This window comes from Ostrea edulis, chromosome 6 (genome assembly GCF_947568905.1).
Source record: "Ostrea edulis chromosome 6, xbOstEdul1.1, whole genome shotgun sequence".
NCBI classification, from domain to species: Eukaryota; Metazoa; Mollusca; class Bivalvia; order Ostreida; family Ostreidae; genus Ostrea; species Ostrea edulis.
Window position 1 is genome coordinate 1,138,695 of NC_079169.1, and position 22,971 is coordinate 1,161,665.

Below are 22,971 nucleotides of genomic sequence, written 5' to 3' on the forward strand. Positions count from 1 at the left end.
TGCATGTGATGTGCGTCTATTGCTTTGTAGGGGTACTCGAAACCTTACTGATATATAGATCTAGGTCGACAGATTTAACATAAAGTATCTCGAGGTGTTTATGTTTACATGGATACTGGCAGATTCTAGGTAAGTGGATTTAACTGATATTAAGGCAATCGATCCATAAAACCCCCCATTTTTCCCTAATAATTAATTGTTATGTAATACAAAACTTGGTATATCAAATGAAAGATAACATACAGTGATTCAACAAAAAAAAATTTAAAAATTGTCACGTCATAATTAAGATACACAGTGATTCGCCAGAAGAATTTACAAAATTGACAAGACATATAAGTAATATCTGTTATAGAGATTATGAGAATAGGACATTTCTGACATAAAGTCAATTAGAATATAATTTCCAAAAAAAAGGCTCATAGTGAAAAGATTCCTATTACCATGGTCTTTCGAAATATGCGAAGAAAAGTAAAGGTCACCATAATATTTAATTTTTTCTACAGTCCTACAAGGGGACATAACTCTGACAAAAAATCTAATTCTCTATAAATAGATGTGGCGTCATCTATTCTCTCTGCCATCTTTATCTCAATAAAAATCAGGCATTTTGTTTTCACAAAAGATTAAGTGCTACAGATATTGACTTCTTAAAAATAAATGCTTTTATGGATCGGATTTTGGGGGTTCTTCAAAGAAATTGTTATTCACTCCCGTCCACTTACAGCTAACATTACAGGTTAACTTGGAATTATTTGATTTGTGCTTTTAAAATATAAAACATGTTACAATGACTTTCCATGCAACGTTTCATGGTTAAATTACAAATCGATATTTCACTTCATGCATCTAGTTTGATTGGTTTAATTCACGCAAGTCATCGTGAGAATCGCGGGTCTTTCGGATATGACCTTTAAAATGGAGGTGCAGAGTCGCAACAGGCGACGGCACAATGACATTGAAGAATCATCACTGCTATAGCCCTGAGTGCTAATCATAGACCTGTGTAAATTTGTGGTACTTCACTTACAGCTAGTGACGTCTCAATTCACGACGGGACGTAAAAAATAATCAACCAACAAGTTCGTAGTCCATAAGAGCGTATGAAAGGAGTTTTGACTTGTGTACATGTATTTGGAAGATTAAGCGACATTAGTTGTAAAAACAATGGATTTTTTCAACCCCATTCCTACATCTTTTGATCTGTGCTATAAACGTGAGAATCCAGGTTAGAATAGGTCCTCAGTGCCCCTTGCTTGTCGTAAGAGGTGACTAAATGGGACAGTCTTTCGGATGAGACCGCAAAAACCGAGGCCCCGTGACACAGCAGGTGTGGCACGATAAAGATCTCTCCCTGCTCAAAGGCCGTAAGCGCCGAGCATAGGCCGAAATTTTGCAGCCCTTCACCGGCAGTGGTGACGTCTCCATACGAGTGAAAAATTCTTGAGAGGGACGTTAAACAATAAACAATCAATCAATCTGTGCTAAGTAATACATAATTGAACACCAGAGCACTTGTAAATGAACACGGAGAGAGCCTTCTACACAAGTTTTAAACATTCTAAAGTCGTCAAACTTTGAATACGTTAATATATATCATAAAAACGTCCAGTAGAAGTTAGAAATAAGTTAAAAATAAGTTTCCAATAGGTTAGTTGAAAGATATCCATGTACTTACGCTACAAACGTTCCCAGCGGGTTGTCAATGTATGAGGAATGGTCATGTAATGTGTGTGAACTTTTGCATTACTTTCATATGGCGTACATCCAACTTATGATTGACTTATAAACGATACGTTTGCATACCATGAAAGTTTTGGCTCGCAATAGGATGCAACATTCATATCGCCGTTTTCAGCGTGCTCCAAACGTGTTTAATACTTACTCCTTTAACATACGTCATCGTGCGTATGATCGTTTTAATTCTCGTTGATTCAATAGGTCTTAGTGTGACAGGTTGGTCGATGTTTTCCGCCACACTCAACAATTTTTCAGTTATATGGTGGCGCCCAGTTTTTATTGGTGGGAGAGAGAACCCAGTTACAATGTAACTGGGAAGAGACCACCAACCTTCCGAAAGTAAACTGGAAAACTTTCTCATTTACCGGCGCGAGTGGGATTCGAACCCGCGCCGACTGAGGTGAGAGGCCGTGTGATTTTGAGCGCGATGCTCTAAACACTCGGCCACGGAGGCCCTACCGCGCATAAGGGCATATGCGTCTCTTGTTAAAAACAATTCAGTCATTTCTTTCGAAATATTTAAGATAAAATTAACGATATTATAGTTATGAGAGAACAAACGCTATTGAGTGTACCTCTTTTTACGCGCCCGTCTTTGTGGACCATATTCTGGTATGTCCTGCCGTCTGTTAGATTTTTTGTGTTCGGGTTATATTTTTCACATTGTGAGGCCTCGGGCTATAAAACCTTCTGGCTTAGAATAGGTCCTCAGCACTCCTTGCTTGTCGTAAGAGGCGACTGAATGGGGTGATCCTTCGTTTGAAACCGAGGCTAAGTGTCATATCAGGTGTAGCACGATAAAGATCCCTTCTGCTCAAAGGCCGTACAAGCGCTGAGCATAGACCTAAATTTTGCAACCCTTCACATGACTGCAATGGTGACGTCAACATATCATTGAAAAATTCTCTCATCACAACGACCACCCCATTTATTCACCACGTACGACAAACAGGGTTTACTAATGACCTATTCTAACCTGATCATCACGGGACTGAATCTGAATGTATAACGGACTATATGAACATATTAAAATGTGCATTTTTCTTCCTTAAAGCAATACAAGCTGTAACTGACGGCATTTTTTTCAACTATCCAATTATAAATAAATTAACTCCTATCCGTATAACTGACAAAATCCCCAAGATCTGAAGAAACATTCAACAAAATAAACAAGGGAATATTGTTTGAGAGCATATACATGTACCTACAATGAGCGTTTCGTATATACCGCCATTGCGTCGTATACACGGGAACGATGATTACCGAACATTTTCGGGTTGCTGAGACCGACGTGATATACGAAGATGGAAACTGACGTGAGTGACTACCCGTTTTGTTTGTTTAAAATATTACATCGTTTCATGAATAACAAAGAAGCACTACAAGTGTAAGAAAGCAATAATTACGCAAATGTGCAACTCAAATGAAATTTTGATAGTGGATTTTCTATAAAATTGGCATGTTAAATTGTTTACAAAACTGACACGTGCTCAGTGCCTCTCTTTCGCTTTTTTTTCCGAACTGGTGACCTCCGAGGTCAATGCACATCGGAGATTACGAACAGGAATTACTGACAGGATGACAATGATTCTTGAATCGACATTTTCTGCTGAACTGACGGGTTTATTGCTTCAGATTCACTCTGATTCCATTAAGTTGTATGTATTTAATCAAAAATATGTTATATAGTTTTTCTTTTATTTTTCAATTTATTTACCGTCAGTTACAGCTTGTATTGCTTTAATCATGAGGAAAATTCAGTAAGAAAGTTCCTGTAAATTATCATATAAAACCATTATTTTCTTCCACGAAATGATTTTAACTGACAATTTAGTACTACATATTAAACCATTTGCACCAATAGTTTGCTGAATTTGAAATCTATTGCAGATATCTTCCGGGTTCAAATTCTAAATCAAACAAGAAATAAATTACATCGAACCTTATCGATGCTATCCAATTGATTTTTTCATACGCTTACCTGATAATGCACTTTGTTTGTATAAACTGCAACGTTTGTCATTTCTGGATTTCTAACGTAATTCCATCAAGAGTGAGAATCCTTAAAACAGCTTTGAATTTAGAAAATTAACAAATCGTGCATTCCCATTGGAATCTACATATTCCATTTGTGTGCTAAATATAACGAGGACAGAACCAGATCACAATATCATCATAATATCATCTGTACAAAACTGGTACGAGTATTTGATATCCTTCCTTAATTTTCAATTTACATAATTACAGGTGATTATATAATAATTCTCTTCATACTCAATGGTTTACTATACATATAGGCTGGGATTCGAAGTATTGATTTTATTTTACACCTTTCACAATTTTGACAAATTCGTGGCCTCAAGACCATAAACTGAGAATAGACTTAAGTCAACATTTTGATTACTTTTAAAATATCTTAAGATTTATCTAGCATAGATTTTTTTTTTAAAAACTGCAGGTTTATAAAAAAAAATCAAATGCAAACATATGCTGAAAATGTTATTTGTTTATGAAAATTATTTCAAAAGTTAGCTGTATTTGAAATTTAGACTTAAGTCTATTCTCAGTTTATGGTCTTCAGGCCTGGACACACCTTCAGCGGAAAAAAAATTACACATAATGTATATATACACGCAAGTATAGCTTCGTGTACCCACGCGCCATGTACATAATTGATATTCCTTAAAGGATTAAAACAATGCAATATAGGTTCCTCTACAATTTATCGAAACATTCAACGAGAGAGTTAATTAAACTTTTCAGTTAAAAATCGTGGGGGGGGGGGGGGGGGGGGGACTCCGTGGCCGAGTGGTTAGAGCATCGCGCTCAAAATGACACGGCTTCTCACCTCTGGTCGGCGCGGGTTCGAATCCCACTCGCGCCAGTAAGTGAGAAAGTTTCCCAGTTTACTTTCGGAAGGCCGATGGTCTCTTCTCAGGTACATTGTATCTGGGTTCTCTCTTGCACCAATAAAAACTGTATGGGCGCCACCAGATAACTGAAAAATTGTTGAGTGTGGCGGAAAACAGCAAAACAATCAATCAACAATCAGTCAAATAAAAATCATAGTGCGCATTTGTTAAATAAAATCCAAAACATATCTCGAAATAAGATGGATTGTTTTCATCGTGATCTCATGACATAGCCTTCTTGTTCATGACGTCGCATAACCTATACTGTATTTACATATACTCGCTTCATTATCATACGAACATAAGATAATTATTTTATGAAAAAATACACCATAAAAAATATTGTCAGGAATATAATTTAATTTGGACCCAAATGCACCGAGTCCTTTGCAAAAGGAAAACACACCGAACGAAGTGGAAATTCCTAAGTACTGTTTCATTAAAGAAATAGGTCATCAAATGTTATCTACAGGTACCTGTCAAACTTCGACAGTTACAATTCGAAGTATGCCCTCTGATCCATCCAACTGGGAAGGACAGAGTGAGTTTGACATTTGAATAGATTTCTGTGTGGGGGGTACATTTAGTGTTACCCAGAATGCTGTTTAAAGCGGGACAGGATGCACATACAATCAGTGAGAAGGACGATTACAGAAATATGAAAAACGGCTTCTGTTTAAGGATGTAACTATAAGAAATATAAAACACTATAGAAAACAATGCTTTACTAAAATGAAAACATAAAAGCATTTTTGTATTTGCAATTGATATCCTAGATATTGTACGATCAATGAAATAACATTAGATAATATTCATGTGTTTATATTCTCCTGAATATGTAGTTCCTACTTGGGTTTTGCATCAATCGAGTTCGTGTGAGAAACATACCGACATCCACTTACGCAGAAACTGGAATACATGTATGTATACATGTATACTATTAGTTATATGAACTCACATTCCCAGTCAAACTTTATATTCTTTGGAGCCGTTAGCCGAGGGAGAATATATACTTTGACAGGAAATGCGAGTTCATATACCCTGCCTAGAATCCATATAACGAATATATCCTATTGCAGAGCTATCATTGTAGAAATTGCTTCATGTTTTTGTTTGTTTACAAAGCATCGTTATTATGTCACAAACGCAGCTTTTGAGAGAAACACGGACCCCTGGATATACCAGAGGTGGGATCAGGTACATTTTGTATAAATATATAAGTGTGTGTGTGTTTGTATATATCATCCAGAGATAGGTATAAAAAATATCTACAGTACACAAGTAGTAGTATAATAAAAAAAAAAATATCACAAAGCCGATAGAGTGTACTCAACTAGTTTCTTCGATTCTTCAGGAATATATGAATATTGTTTAGTGTACATGTTTAACAAAGCAATACATTCGACATACTCCTGAAGAATTGAAGAAATTAGTTGAGTATACTCTATTGGCTTTGTGATATATTTATACATGTATATCATACTGGATTTACCCTACTTAACATGTAATACCATATTCAAACATACAGACATGAAAATACATATAGGGAGGGGAACGAATATTCATTGTAATAGGCCAGAATTTTTAATTCCATCTGCTATCATTGAAGAAATGTAAAATTCTGTTTGATCTTTATGTCTACTTGATTCTGTGTGAAGTAGCTTGTTGTATATATACTTGTATACAAACTGTAGAACTTTCAACCAACCAACTCCAGCATTATAACTTTTCAAGTACCATACATATTGTGTATATTCTTACAGGAACTGAGCACTGGTCACTGCCTTCTTTTATCCCAAAACACTACAGTAGAAAGCACTGTCACCTACAAAAAATGACACAAATTAAAATAAAATTGAATTTCTAAGTGCAATGGCATACTCAGAAAGTCGCATAATAATTTTTAAATATGTTTATTTCTTGAGCTTTTAAACCACAACATTGTTCTAGAATTCATAACAATACTATGTAAGTATGTTGTTATAAGAATTTTCAAGATGAGAGAATTTCTTTTGTGTTGTGAACTGTCCACTACCCTGTGTGCATTGAAGCATGAATTAGTATGATGTGGAATGTGGAATCTGATTACTATTCCATTATTTTGTTGATCACCATTGATTCATATACTGTCTAGCTATACAGTATGTATGTAAATATATGTAGGCTATATATGTGGTTTTTGCATGCTTACCTTGTGATATTTTGTTCTGTCTGTGATAGTCGGTTTACGAGCTCTGTAGAGCTCATGTTATTTGTCACTATTGTATACAGTGCCGAGTTTAAATAAAATTTACTTACTTATCACTCTACACAATGTAATATAGTTGAGCTTGACCTGTTAATATAAAACACGACGATTGAGTGCCTGTAATAAATCATTTGAATAAATAACATGCAAATTAAATTGTCCTGAAACATTTAACCTATCGATACCACCAATTTATACTTAGAGCTGACCGACCTACTAATTCTCATGCTTGTTCTGTATGTGAAACTGCATTTAAAAGCAGTGTTTTAGGTCAGAAATGTTGTAGGATATCCATCTTGAAAGGGCATTTATGATCCGTTTGTTTAAAAATGTACTTTTAGTGAAATAAACCACTAACGAAATGATAAATATTACTTACGAAAAAGACTGTCAAACTTTGCGCCATGTTGGATGCAGAAGGTGAAGGTCAGAATTAGCGCATGCGCAATAGCCTAGTCCTAAAGTTGCGAATAGTGAGATTCAAGAAATATCACTGTACGTTATCTTCGCTTTTCATATAAGGAAGAATCAATTAATTGCAAGACAATAATTATATGATTACCACATTCATGTGCCTGTTTTGAGGTTAAAAGTGTTTGAAATAATTCAATACTGGTGTTATTACTGAAATATATAGGAGTTATGAGATTGATAACGGTTCGTTACGTCCTCAGCATGGGGCAGTCCTTCAGATAAGACTGCAAAATCCGAGGTCCCTTGTCACAGCAGGTGTGGCACGATAAAGATCCCTCCCTGCTCAAAGGCCATTAGTGTCGAGCATAGGCCTAAATTTCGTAGCCCTTCACCGGCAATGGTGACGTCTCCATGTGAGTGAAATATTCTCAAGTGGGACGTTGAACAATATTCAATCAATCAATTGTTATCTTCACCTTTCAGTATATTGAGCGGTTTTCATTGAATTCAATTTTTGGTGACAAAATGACAGCTAAGGTCCCTTTATGTTTGTCGACAGATCACGGTGCTCTTGCTTATTTGGCGAAGACATCGGTGCTTTCTTGTCTGCGTTCTGTGGGAGAGTAATCACTTTATATTTGATAAATCACAAGCAGTTAACATATCTTTCACTGGAAAAGTCAGCAGAAGCGGCCTTGAACTTAGCTTCTAATTGTACATACATGAGAATAATTTCCACCTGATTTAGCAAAATTAAATGTTTTCCAAACATTAGGCATTTGTCCCTCACAAGTGAATTGCATCGACTCTTTAATTTTCAGATAGTGATAGAACAATTGATTTTGCTATACATCTCTCGGTGATAGTCAAGATATTGTGCAACTAAGAGAAAAAGGGAGCAGGACCGTCGTCAGAAAAGACTCCATTGTAACTTGTATATTCCATCGAAAGCTGGTGGTCGTGCATTGGGAAGGATGGTCTTGAAAATTTGTTTTTACAAAGATATAAGAATTTCAATTTCCAAAAACTTTTCTTAATTTGTGTAGGCCCTGTTTTGAACTATTATAGTGAAGTATAGGGTCTCCGAAACTACCCCCAACATTGAAATGGTTCAGAATCGCGGACTTCGTCATTATCACAGATTTATTCCTTTACCAGCACTACATGGCGAATTCGGATGAAAAATTCCTTACCACTGACACTGTATAAACTATAGGATACTGGAATCGTCTACTATCAATGGACAACATTACTAAACATGTATGAATCGGACATCACAAATGAAGTCATTATTTGAATCTTTGAATTTAAAAAATATATATATAATAGGTTACTATTGTGTGACACTGGTGATTTGAGAACAAGCTGCTTCATATTATAAGAAGTAGTGGCTAGAATATGTAAAAGGAAATCAACTCTTAAGTTATGTTTATATAAAGATATTGAAATTTTTTTTAGAATCGTAAATTATTTTTCCACGAGCCTTCCACAATATCCAAAACCTTTACTTGCACTATAAAGATGTGGAAAACATATACTTCCAATTAGAATAGAAACGGGACGATACAAAGGAGAAGAATTAGAAGACAGGATATGTACTCTGTGAAATGTCTTCTACAGACATTAATATAACGGACACCTAGTCCAAACACCAACATATAGCCATGCCGTGATCTCAACTCGTTTATTCCGTTCTAAAAACATAACACTAAAAATAGAACACGTATGGTCAACCTGACAATATCCGGATTATTCAAATACATTACATCCTCCTCCTTAAGATAAAGAATAAATCATTCACCAATATAGTTACACATTAACTTGAAAAAAAAATTGTGAATGTCAATTCTGCAAAATTTAAATGTCTTATTGAATTAACATTTTCAAAATCATATGCTTGTTATGATACCTTCATATACATAAATTCATGAAATAATACTACAAACTGCATGAACATCATGACCATTGTTACAAAGTTATTTCACATATTCGGAAAGGTAGGTAGGTGGTTTAGTAACCCTTCCAGATCTGGTAACGTTTCCGGACGAAATAGAATTTTCTGGTTTGGAACGCACACTGATATTCATGGATACATTACCGGATTTCACATTATCACTCACACTTGGAACATAATCGCTCATTTGTTCCATTTCCGGTTGTTCGAATTCCGATGTTTCCACTTCCGGTGGTGAGATATGGAATCTTGTTTCGTTGCTTTTCAACATCTGACTCCTGTTTCTTCTTACTGTGTTCCCTTGCTGATTTAAAACGTTGTACGAACGGTTTCCGAAGTCCTTTTGAACTACAGCTGGTTCCCACTGACGATTGTCTGGATTCTGTATACGGATAACTTCTTTATCCTCAACATGCGGTAATTTTGCACACTTTCGGTCATGGAAATATTTCTGTTTCATCTGCCTAAGTTGAAGTTTGGATTGTGGAGACGTCAGTGAATTTGGTTCCAACCACACTTTGGTTGTTGGTAGTTTTGAACGAAGAGTCCTGTTCATCAATAACTGTGCAGGCGACAGGTCAACTCCATCAATAGGCGAGTTTCTGTATTCCAGAAGAGCAATATTTGGGTCACCATTACTCTCTTCTGCCTTTTTCAGTAAGTTTTTTACGGTTTGAATACAGCGTTCCGCTTGACCATTTGAACGTGGATAGTGGGGACTGGAGGTTTTGTGCGTGAACTCCCATTCAGATGCAAACTGTTTGAATTCATGACAACTGAATTGTGGTCCGTTGTCCGTAAATAGCTCTAAGGGTATGCCTTGTCTTGAAAACACTGTTTTGCACGCAGCAATAGTGGAACATGCTTTCAAATTTGGTAGAGGTATAATATCTGGATATTTCGAGTAATAGTCCACAAACAACACATAGTCTTTGCCCTTGAAATGAAATATATCAGCTCCAACTTTGGTCCAAGGAGTAGAGGGTATCTCATGAGGTATGAGTGATTGCTTTGTGTTTGATTTGCGAAATGAGTTGCACACTCCACACGACTTAATCAACTGCTCTAAGTCATAGTTCATGTTTGGCCAAAATATGATATTTCTGGCTCTCTGCTTGGTTTTGACTATACCCAGGTGAGGTTCATGTAACTTCCTCAACATTTGGTGACGTAGTAACTTGGGAATCATCACTGCTGGCCCCTTGTACAGTAAACCATTTAGAACTGTTATTTCATCTCTGTAGTTCCAAAATATTCTTATATCTGCTGGAACTTGTACCCGAGATTCTGGCCATCCCAGTCGCACTATGTCGGCCAATGCCTGAAACTGTTCATCAGACTCAGTTGCGTCCTTCAGCTCCTGAAGTTTTCCTTCCGTCATAGGAAGCTCCTGCTCAATGAAATTGATGTCTATGTCCTCATCAACCAGTGATTCTGTACACTCTTGTAAGTAAGCCCTGCTTAACGCATCGGAAATGAACATTTCCTTTCCCGGAACGTATTCTAAAGTAACGTCGTAACGTTGTAAACGCATAAGCATCCTCTGTAGTCTATGAGTAGCTTGATATAGTGGTTTGCGATGAATCGCTAGCAAAGGTTTGTGATCTGTTTCTATGGTAACTGAACGTCCATAGATGTAGTGGTGAAATTTTTCACATCCATAGATAACTGCGAGCATCTCTCGTTCTATCTGTGCATACCTCTGCTGAGTCTCTGTCAGTGCTCGTGAAGCGTATGCGACGGGCTGTCCGTTCTGCAATAATACTGCACCCAATCCTTTGGAACTTGCATCCACAGAAATGGTGACTTCCTTTTGAAGATCATAAATGCGAAGAACTGGTGCTTGCGTTAATAAGTTTTTTAGTTTCGCAAAACTGTCAATTTGCTGTTTGTCCCAGTGCCACAAAACGTCACTTTTCGTAAGCAATCGGAGAGGTTCAGAAATCTCTGCTAGGTTTGGTATGAATTTCGACACATATTGCACTAGTCCAAGAAATCGGCGCACACTTTGAACATCTGTCGGTTCTGGCATGTTTACAATAGCACGAACCTTTTCCGGATCAACCTTGAGTCCATCTCTCCCTATGACGTGACCAACGTATTTCACTTCAGGTACTCTGAGTTCTACTTTATCCTTAATGAGCTTGAGCCCAATTTGACGACATCGCTCCAGCATACGAACGAGATTTTCATCATGCTCCGAGACGTTTTCTCCATGAACAAGGATATCGTCTACTAGACACTCAACACCAGGTAAGTCTTTAAAAAATTCCTGTAATCGTTTCGAGAACACTTCTGACGCTGAAGTTATTCCAAACGGAAGTCGTAGATATCGGTATCTACCAAATGGTGTGTTAAAAGTGAGTGCCTTTGAACTTGCTTCGTCTAGTTCAATATGCCAAAAACCATGCGTAGCATCAAATCTTGAGAACACTTTAGCATTTGGTAGTCGTTCAATGATTTCCTCCACAGTTACTAAGTGGTAATGTTCTCGCTTTATGTGCGGATTCAAGTCTTTTGGATCCAAGCATATACGAATTTTCCCTGGTTTCCGTACTGTTACCATACTGTGAACCCAATCCGTAGGACCATCCTGTTTTGCGATCACGCCCAATTTTTCCATGCGTTGAAGTTCATCACGTACAGAACTGTGTAACGCTGCCGGCACTTTCCTTGGTGGGTGTATCACTGGCGTTGAATTCGGATCAATTTCAATGTGATATTTTCCTGGTAGATGTCCTAGTCCACTGAAAACATCCTGATACTGTTGCAGTAGTTTGTCCTTTGTTACACAAACATCCGCACTTTCTATGGAATCTGCTGGTATGTGTTGGATTAATCCTAGGCGTGCACATGATTCTTTGCCAAGTATCGGTGTACTTCCTTTTGCAGTGATGTAAAACGGAAGTATACGATCCACTTTACGGATTCGGCATCTGATATCAATCTTCCCATCTGGGTTCATGACTTCACCATTGTAAGTGTACAGGTTCACTTTTACTTTTCGTAAATGCTTCGGAGAGATGTGTAGTTCTTTGAACACATTCCTTGGTATTATATTCGCCTGAGCTCCTGTGTCCAGCTTGAATGTAACCGGTACTTTGTTAATGTTCACTGTCTCAGTCCATGGTACCTCTTCCTGAATAGTGTCCACATTCACTATGCCCAAGTATAGGTCATGTGATTCCTCTTCCACGTAATGCACAGATTTTGGTGTCTTATTACAGGATTTTGCAAAATGGTTACGGCCTTTGCATTTGTAACAATTCTTGTTGTACGCAAAACATTTCCCTTTCTCATGTTGTTTTCCACACTTACTACACGCATTCAGTTTGTTAGTGTTTGAGTGAACGTGAGCTGTTTGTTTTCTGGTACTACCGCGGTTCTGTAGTTTTTTTTTTTTGTTTTTTTTTCGTGTTCTTTAGATTGTGTTCTCGTGGGGGAATAAATGGGGCGGCCCTTCGGATGAGACCGAAAAAAATTGAGGCCCCGTGTCACAGCAGGTGTGGTACGATAAAGATCCCTTCTTGCTCAAAGGCCATAAGGGCCGAGTATATAGGCCTAAATTTTGCAGCTCTTCACCGGCAATGGTGACGTCTCCATATGAGTGAAAAATTGTCGAGAGGGACGTTAAACAATATACAATCAACCGCTTTTAATAGATTATGTAGAAGATGAAGATCACGTTTTACTACCTTGTACTTAAATATTTACATTTGTTAATGCACTTCCTTATAAGACAGTACTAATGCAATTGAGATTCAATTTCGTGTAACATGAAGTTGGTCACGTGATCAGTCTCTTTTTTTGTATGAATACAATCACCGCTTCAAAAGTCAGTTCCTGTACTATCACCTGGCTTCTTGCTTATGCAATGCAGTGGGGGATTTACACCCCCCCCCCCTTCGCCACAAATTTAATTAATAGAAATGGTGTGAGTAAAATTCCAAATTGGCACCCAAAATGGCTGAATAGTTTGGCTAATACTTGATTTTCACACACATCCTTTCGTAAACCCTGGATCTGCCACTGCAATGACATCATAACAGAAACAAACGCAGCAGGATATTTTTTTTTTTATAATTTTGTTATTTACAAAATTTTTACTTCATACATACACTGTTGCAGCAGGATATTTATACAGAGTTTATTTTGTAAACAAACAAGAATTTCATCAATTTATAAAACAGAAACATTAAACATACCGTTCTCTTGTTTGATTTTTAAAAGTTTTAAATACCGTCTGCAACTATGCCTAAAATTGCAACTTCTGCATGGCGAATTTTTAAAATAAAGTTCTATGATATTGGAAGCGAAAAAATGTAGGGAGAGTTATAAGAGTAGTATAACCCCCCTCGATGGGCGGTTCAACTGAGTGCACTTTTGAGGTCAAAAGGTCAAGTTTTAGAGTGCATTCGAGAGCGCGCGTTGGCTTCGCCGAGCTAGGGGTGCGCGTGCTAGGACTGCGTGTGCCGGGCTAGGACGGTATGAACTAAGGAGAGCGTGAGGAGATAGGAGCGCGTGCGGAGCTATGACGCAACAATGGGAAGAAAAAATCGATAACACTAAAGTCGAGATCGCTATGACGACGAGGCCTGAGCCGTGTTTTATCAGTTTAAGGTGGCTCCATCCTTGATGCTTTTATGGTTAAATCCATGTAATTTTTGTTCAAAATCAAAGATAAACATCTTGTGAATCAAAATAAAGTAAAATATCAATATGTTGCAAGCATTTTATTAATTCTGTGGCAGTTCACCCACGTACACCATACTAGCTACTCTAGCAAGGATTACGCCAACATTAACCATAACCAAAAAAATTCATTTTTTTGGAATAAATTCAAGTTTAATGTACACCAGATGCATTATAATGCATTATTACTCCTTTAAAGTATGTATATCACAAAAATATATCATTTGAACTTGTTAGAATGAATATTTTGGCATTTATAGTGTATTTACTGTGTCTTTGTACTTCTTTTTAATACACCGAAAAGACCCATAGCTACATCCAAAACTGTTCATAACTTTTTAAAAAATGGTTAAAACTCCACCAAAATTGGTACATTTGTAATTAAAGGTATGTACTATCTAACAATATAAAGAAATACCTATGTTGCCAGGTGAATAAACTTCAAATATGACTTCCATGTATCACAGTCAATACTATTTTATCAATGTTTCGTAAAATTCAAAATTGTCGATGGAATAAACCCCATAGTTTGTAAAATATTATTGATAAAATTATTAACTAATTGTTTTTTTTAAATCAATTAGGTACTAAATAGTACATTTTCCCCCTGTTATGGTGTCATAACATGGATGGTTGTGTTATCGTGCGTTTTGAAAATTAATTTGGCAGTGCAGTCGTCTGTGTTATGACACTATAACAATAAAAATGTACTACTATTGACTGTTTATAGTTACATAAATCATTAAAGCAAAATTGAATATTGGCCATTTTATACAAATCATTGTGATAATGACATGACATTTTAGGATGCTGATCATCTATGACATCATAATGAATAACATAACGTTAACATTCTGAAACGTTACGAAAAAATAACATACAGAATTTTCCAATGCATTTTCATAGGAAATCATACAGTGAATGTAAATAAAGTGTGTTGAAATACAAACAACAATTAAGAAATGGCAAAAAATAATAAAGTATGCTGATGTTCAAAGGCCGTAAGTGCCGAAAATAGGCCTAAATTTTGTAGTACCCACTGACAAATGGTGACATCTTCATATGAGTGAAAAACCGTTAAACAGTATACAATCAATCATTCTAAGTGTACATGCACAGTAGTCAACTGAAATGTAGATATGTATCATTATCAAAGTTATGATATAACTAAATATTTTCCATAAAATGTACACATATTGTACATATAACTAAGATGTACACTTTTTGTTCACAAACTCAAATAATCAACAACTTTCTGAATGACTTTTGATGATTTTGTTATTCTTACACTCTTGGGATTTTCTTTCATTGCTTCAGAAAATACACTTCTAATACCATTTTCCGGGTCTCTTGTATGAATCTGTTGCAATTTAGACAAACTAAGGTCATTTAGAACCAACTTTCTAAGTGTAGAAGCTGACACAGCTTTGCATTTCAACAATGGTTCTAAAGATTCTTTACAAGTGTAATATGACAAGTAAAAAATATTTTCACACATTGCACTTTCAAACAGACATAATTTAGAGAAATACAATTTTTCTAATGCGGTTACATCTGCCATGGCATTATGGGCCTCGTAATCCTCTCCCAACAGATTGTGCACCAAAGTCTCTTGCTTGTAATTAGGAAGCTGGGCATCTTTCAATAATTTCTTGGAAATTTTTAGAGTATCTAAAAATCCAGTTACAATACCTTTGAATCTTGCTAGAAGACCATGGCTCATCAAATGGTGACGTAATATTGGTATGTCAAAATTTTGAACATTGTGTCCCACTAAAACTGGACCATCAAAGGACTCTAAAAAACTTAGAAACACAATCAGAGCTTCAAGTGGAGGAACAGCAAGAACTGGTTTTCCTTTGTAACACAAGTTGTCACCATCAAATGTCAAACAAGTGGCTTCCGAGGCTTCCTTGCTTATGGATCGAGTTGGTAAAACATATACCGAGAACTGTTTTTCTTTGTTCTTTGCTGCAATTTGAATGATGTCCGATGTTCTTCCTGAAGAATAGAAACAAAATGTGTTAAACTTGTGCCATTGGCATATTCAATGTCAGGATTACAAGAATTTTTTTAAATGTTATATACCTGTAAGCAAACATAGCTTTACTTATACATGTAAATTATGCAGTTATTGAAAAATTATCAAACCTAATCCTCCCGTTTCCAAATCAAAAAACACTAGTGGACGTGTTAGCAGGTTTTCTACAGATGTCTCCAGCTGAATATCTTCTATATCTGCGTTTCCTTCAGGTCCTAAGTCAATGTGAGACTGATATGTATCACCTTTGAATAAAAGGCAGTATTTTAAACTTGAAGCAATATATGTATAGGATAGGAGCATTTGGAATTGCAAACTCCATTCAGACAACAATTCTACTTTGGGAATATCAAATATGCTTTATATACACTGTACATGTACCTTCAAGAACAGCTTGGGATGCATTCTTCAATTGCCTTTCAGCTTTAAGTTCCAGTCTCCTTCGTTTTACCTTTGGTTGTGCAGTTTGAAGGCGCTTTGTTTTCAGTGTCTTGTTTTTACGTTGTAGGTGTTTGATGGTATATGTTCCAGGTGAAAGTGAGCAACTCTTATTAAGCTACAAAAAAAGTGTAAAATATATGTATTCTAACTCAAAATTGTAAGAAAACATACAAAAGTATTGTGATAAATATAATAGCTACTTAAATTTTTTAGCATATGAAGCATTTGATGAAAATAATAATTATCAATAAAAATTATGGACTGTAATGCAACACTTATTTCATGAACGGACCATTTTACAAATAGTGTAATAGTTTGTTTAGTAAAGTCAAATCATACCAAAAAATAACAGGTAAAGTAGAAGTTCAATAATTAATAATTAAATTTATCATAAATAGTAACACAGGTAAATATAAGATTCATTTCTTAAATAAAATCATAAACTGAACAAATATGCAAAAATATCATACAATATCTAACATAAAATAATTCAAATCATAAAACTTCGAAACACATTCTACCTCAGATATGTACTCAAAACCATCATTTTTTTGGCAAACTGTGGCTGAGAGCCTTGAAACAAGGCTTTCTGAACCCCCATAAAACCTGTATCACAAGGTTGGTTTAAATTGCACTGAATGACTCTTGTACATTTTTATGTCAATAGTTTATAGATATCTTACACCTATTCAATAATTATGAGGACAATGAATAGTCCACCCTGAGTAACTATCGATAATTAGTGATGTCATAGTCTATATAAAAAATTTATGAACAAAATAATGCGGTATATTCAAGCAGCAGCATTCACATAAACTTACAATCTCTTTGGTGCTTTCGATGATGCCATGTTATTAAAGCTTTCATTGGGTTGTGTTGACCCCATATTGGCCAATTCAGTTGCCTTCAAGGTGAACTTATTCATCAGGGACTGAAGGGCTACTCTTAAGTCCTGGTCATCCAGTGGTTTGCCATAAGGCAGGGCCTGGTGTTTATATCCTTCCTCATTGCCCCTACACCAAGTTCCACAATCAGAATGATCACCTACACACAAAAATTCTTCAATAAGCTAGCATTATCATATTTTGAAAATCAAATAAATTTACAGAACTGTGCTGTACTTCATGGTTAACAAATTCTTAAGAAAAAACTACAATCATTAACATCTTAATTCAAGAGGCCCATGGGCCACATCGCTCCCCTAGGCCATGATTCAACAAACTTGAATCTGCACTATGTCAGGAAGCTTTCATTTAAATTTGTACTTTCCTAGCCCAGTGGTTCAGAAGATTTTCAAAGATTTTCTATATATATATTTGTATGTAAACCTTTGATCCCCTATTGTGGCCCTGTCCTACCCCTGGAGGTCATGATTTGAACAAACATGAATCTGCCCTATGTCAGAGAGCTTTCATGTAAATTTCAGCCCAGGTGAGCTAAAAAAAACTTCATATTCTATTATATAATATTTTACAGTCTGCAAGCTTTATACATTGTATGTAGTACTGTCAACTTTTGGAAGGCATTATAGTACAAATCCACAGTACATGCACTTTGTGTTCGATTTTGAATGTGCCAAATAAATTTAAGGTATAACTAGAGATTGTTTTTATGAAAAACTAATGTCTCCCCAGCTCCCCAAATTGGAGCAAGAACATAGACATTATGAACTCCCATAACCACATAGGAGATATGTTCACAAACTATTTTACAACCTCCACCCCTCAGATCCACTATAACTACAAATGGCAATGAAGCATTGTACAAAGTTTCAAATCTATCCGATAACCCATATAGGAGAAGCGTTTACAAGATTTTGTGACAGACGGATGGACGGAAAGTACAAAAACAATGTCTTCCCCTGAAAGGGGAGACATAATAAATTCTGCATTACAAGTCTTTAGTACCCACCATATAAATGAGGAACTATACTGCTTAATCCTTTAGCAAGTTGCTCTGGTTCCCCTCTGTTTTGAGACACGCTGTAGGTAAAACACCTTTCAATGTGGGTACGGACCTTGGTGTTGCGCAACAATTTGTGGGTTTTGCTCAATTCTATGAGAGATGCTGTAAAGCCCTTTTTAGTGTGATTACTATCACAGCGCTTGGTGATGCTCTTGTCTACTGTCGACTTTACTCTGGCAATTGTGGTACTATCATTGTCCATCACTAGTGTGGATACCTATAAAATCATATAATCATGGTATATTCCTGACTCAGAATCATATCAAATTAATGAATGAAAATAAATTCTGTTGATTAATATACTTTACTTTTTCTCCACAATCTAAAATAGACTGCAGCATTTCGCATGCCATTGCGGGTTCCATTGCCTTTGCCGACCCGCTCCAGTTCTTTTTGCAATTGTGTTTTCTTGGCGTTACGTTTTTCACCTTGGCAGCACTGCAAATACGACATTTCTTGCTTTTCAGTGCATAACCCACACATTTTCCAGTTTTCTGACCAATGAGAGTGGCATGACCTGAAAGAAATTTTAAGCTATTAATGCTCTATTCAGTTGCACAAAAATTAAGAAAAATGAAGAATGAAATGCTAAATCATATCTAACCAGTAAGACTGTTATAAGCCCTGCCTGTGCCTCTTTTCTGCCAGGCTCCATCGAAACTCGCAACAATGCCATCCTCTTGTGAATCAGTCCTGTATAAAAAAAATCAAAGCTTAATTAAAACACTAAGATATGACTATACTTTGCCAATTAACTTACCAAATATCTCATCTGCCCTGCACGATACATTGATGGGACCAAAAATAAAAATGGATTTGTTTGATGTACTCCGACCGACCCGTCAAATTTGCTCCTACCCGATCATTTTTTTCAGCAATTTAAAATTTCATTTGGGGGGGGGGGGGGGGGAGGGGGTCCCTTGAAAAATTGAAAATTCTCCTTATTTTAAAAGAAAATATAAAAAAAAATTCATGACATTCCAAAAAAAAAAACCTACCTACCGACCCACCTTGAAAAATGTGGGTCGGAGTACATCAAACAAAAATATTTTTAATGATGGCCTGGGTATATAATAAATGTATGTATCGTCTGAGAAACCATGCGATATACTCAGTAAGTTACATTAATATCCATATTGTGCAAGAAACATTATTAACTGACACATAGTCATTTTTTAATTGCACAAATGCTTGTAATTTATCTCTGTAGTCAAACAATTGGGCAATTTGGAAATTCATGTTCTCGTTATTATACATGCATATTAAATTGCACAAAAATGTCACAGAGCATATGATGTAAAATATTACATTTGTGACATAACCAGAAATCTAATTCTATAACAATATATATGGTAATGTTGTGTTTCTTTCTACAATTATTTTGCACCGACATATATGCTAACTGCTTACATAAAAATATACTTACAAAGCTACTTCATTTGCTAGATTTCTTGAACACGATGCAATTGCCATCTCTTCAAGCTTCTGTCCCACCTCCCTCTCTCTCTCCTTTAAATTGGCATGACATATTCCAGGAATATTAAGAATGGCAAGGAGAGTGTTCACATGGGTTTCTCCAAGTCCTCCGTTGATCATACCTACATGTGAGTTACATAAATATCACATTCATTGGATGAAATCAATGGAATGGCTACTCCATCGCCCATATCATATTTGTTCTACTTTAATTGTAAGTATATAAATTTTAGTACAAAAATAAGATTTTTTTTCACCTTCCAATTTATGATCACATTGTGAATAAATTTTCTGAAATGATCCACCTAAAACAGTGTTTCACTTGACCTACATAAATTAAAAAAAAAAATCACGATACAGAAATTAGCCATAAATCATTTTACTGTCTAGGAAAATGAATAAAACTTTGTACAAGTATGAACTAACATCCTGTAGATGTTTTTTAATGATACATTGGTGTTTTCCGTACATTTATTGGTGGTTTTGGTAATTACCTGGAGTTTTTTTAGTATTTCCGCAAATTCCATAGACCCCCCCCCCCCCCCCATATATTCATACTGGGTATCTATAATATGAGGGTCATTCTTAATCAAATTGTTATTTGATTTAGATTAACACATTTCTTAGTTTCATACACCTTTTGAATGTAAAATTTGCAAGAAGGTTGAGTGTTTACCACAAGAAAAAGACTAAATATGTAGTTTATTATTATTCTTATGACTACATGATTATTCCATTTTGTTGTTGATTGTTTTTGTCTTCTGTTCCTGTACTACTGGAGACTAGGCTATATGCCAATGTATCATAATGATGTTGTCAATAAATCGAATTCCTATCTCTAATGTAAATCTTGAATGACATAATATAATTATATAAAATTAAAAATGAAACACTTTGAGACTGACAGTCATTCTTACCTGCTGCTAGCTTTGTATTGGCATCCCAAGCCAGTCCTCCTTTATCTGTCCGATGGCGGCTTCCTGTCACAACATTGTTTATCAAATCACAATTGTCACATTTTATCTCTAAAATCTGAGACAGTCCAAACTTTTTCTCACCTACACAATTGTGTAGGTGCAGGGGAAGTTGACACAGCTGACACGCCCTTAACCCGTCTGCAAGGACACCTAGGTCGACAATTCGTCTACCAACCCGCCAACCTGTCTTATCATCATCTACAGGGGAGTGAACATCATCAAACACTGTAACCTCATTCTGAATACCGAAGTAATCATGGTCTAAATGTACTTGTGTACCTGTACAGTCTGTACATGTACCGCGATCACAATCGCAATCAGACTCGCGGTTATTCTCAAATGCACGATTAAATACTGGTAAGGGTTCTCCCTTACTCTTTGCGACGCGCATCAAACGACCCTTCTTCAACCCGTCTACCTTTTTATGATGCCCTTTCCGTGAATATTGGCCGTTTTTCTTTCTCTTTTTGGTCACTGTTATTTTTTCTGTCGCCGACATCATAACACAGGATAAGTAATACTAACGTCGATAACGGTGTTATAAATCCGGAATATCGCACGCGAAACTGATGACCTTAAACACATTTATCAAAATCAACAATTTATGAAGTCCCTAGAAACACAGCACTTTCGTTTTGACTTCTCGGAAACGTGGGCATTTGACTTTGTTTTGTAAACATTCGGTAGTTCTCTATAACATGCAAAAGAGTTTATGTATATGTTCACTATATTGTGTGGTTTGAGTCAGATCTTTCTGCATTAGTCCTTTATTTTGTAATTGCTGTATATATAAATTCATTGTTTTTAAATTTGAAGAATTTAACAACACCTTCCATCAAATTTTACAATTTTGGGGTAATTCTGTCACCTTGATCCAGTTCCTATGTACATTACGTCACGCGGCGTAGGAATACCTAATTTGGAATATAAATGATTTATCTTATGAGTGATATCCACTGGATAAAGGAATAAATATTTAATAAATAGATATTCATAATGTACAGTAGATGCGAAAAGGGCTTAATCCTCGCATATGGCACCATGAATTGGATACGTTTATAATACCAGTTATAGGCCTAATTAAGAAAGTGTGAAACGAGTAGATTAAAAATCATAAACCGTTTCTAAAACAATACAAGATACATTATGTAAAAATCTAAGTGGAATTAATGCGATTTAATATTTCTTCAGAATGCGAGATATATTGAGATTATACATTTAGCTTTCATTGAGATAATGATACAGTGATTCCCCTCTATATTGCCCCCCGTTATAATGCCACCCCGGCATATCGCCAAAAAAGTTCAATGTCCCGTTTTCCTCACTATATAAAGCCCCGTTATAAAGCCACCCCCCGCATACCGCCAACCTATTTACAGGTACGATTTGGTCAATTACCGTTATAATCACCCCCGCTAATTATCGCCAATCAACGGCAGGAAAATTTCAGTGAGCAGGCTTAAGCAATTATCCACCGTTAGTCCTCCAGGTATCAACGTTTGGAGCATATACTGAGTTTATATATGCAGTATTGTTTTTGAAATCAGAGTATGGCGGACACACCGAAGTCTAAGCGTATTGGGCTTAAAACAAAAACTGGAAATCATTAAATACCCCTACCATTACGAGTCATTTACAACCACTGGACGTCGGGGTTATCCAGGCATTCAAAGCACGATGTAGTAGATAAAATTTGCTTGATTTCTTATGACAGCTGTACACAAACCCCCTCCCCCGATATAATGCCACCCCCGTTACAACGCCAAAATTGTCGAGGTACAAATGTTGGCGTTATAACGGGGGATCACTGTATATATTTCTGAGATTTCATCAGGCTAATAAGAATACCTTTGAGAAAATTGGAATGTTATAATGCATAAATTTTGTATATGTGAGAATTTATCAGAATTGTTTTCGAATTATTTGAGAACATTCTAGAAATTGTCTGAACTTTGCCGACACTATTATCAGTTAACACAAGCGGTGTGTTTGTGAAGAACCTAGGTGTATGGTTTGATAAGACACTTTGCATGCAAAAGCAAATTTCATCTGTGTCTCGTGCTTGATATCATCAACTACATGTACGTAACATCGGACGAATACGGTCGCTC

The 22,971-nt window shown here is 36.2% G+C and overlaps 1 protein-coding gene and 1 long non-coding RNA gene across 2 annotated transcripts in view; one reads left to right on the forward strand and one right to left on the reverse strand.

Moving 5' to 3' along the window:
* Position 1: 1 nt before the first annotated feature.
* The window catches only part of LOC125646584 (uncharacterized), a 36,301-nt gene continuing 13,331 nt past the window's right edge, over positions 2 to 22,971 (forward strand). The window contains exon 1 of the long non-coding RNA XR_007359764.2: positions 2 to 129. This is a non-coding gene — a long non-coding RNA (uncharacterized LOC125646584). The remainder of the gene's footprint in view (positions 130 to 22,971) is intronic.
* LOC125646572 (uncharacterized) lies at positions 16,112 to 21,434 on the reverse strand. Its single transcript, XM_048872909.2, has 8 exons — positions 20,801 to 21,434; positions 19,834 to 20,005; positions 19,012 to 19,100; positions 18,716 to 18,924; positions 18,354 to 18,624; positions 17,264 to 17,486; positions 16,383 to 16,557; positions 16,112 to 16,246 (listed from the first exon to the last, which is right to left on the reverse strand). Exons 1-7 carry the CDS (start codon positions 21,360 to 21,362, stop codon positions 16,485 to 16,487), a joined length of 1,599 nt encoding a protein of 532 aa, XP_048728866.2. The 5' UTR covers positions 21,363 to 21,434; the 3' UTR covers positions 16,112 to 16,246; positions 16,383 to 16,484.

Bases quoted from the DNA above. Each gene is read 5' to 3' on its own strand.
- LOC125646572 (XM_048872909.2), bottom strand. From the start codon at position 21,362: ATGATGTCGGCGACAGAAAAAATAACAGTGACCAAAAAGAGAAAGAAA. The intron at 20,006-20,800 runs GTAAGAATGACT...ACTCACATGTAG, and splicing joins CAATACAAAGCTAGCAGCAG to GTATGATCAACGGAGGACTT. The intron at 16,558-17,263 runs GTAAGTTTATGT...CTTTTTTTGTAG, and splicing joins TCGAAAGCACCAAAGAGATT to CTTAATAAGAGTTGCTCACT.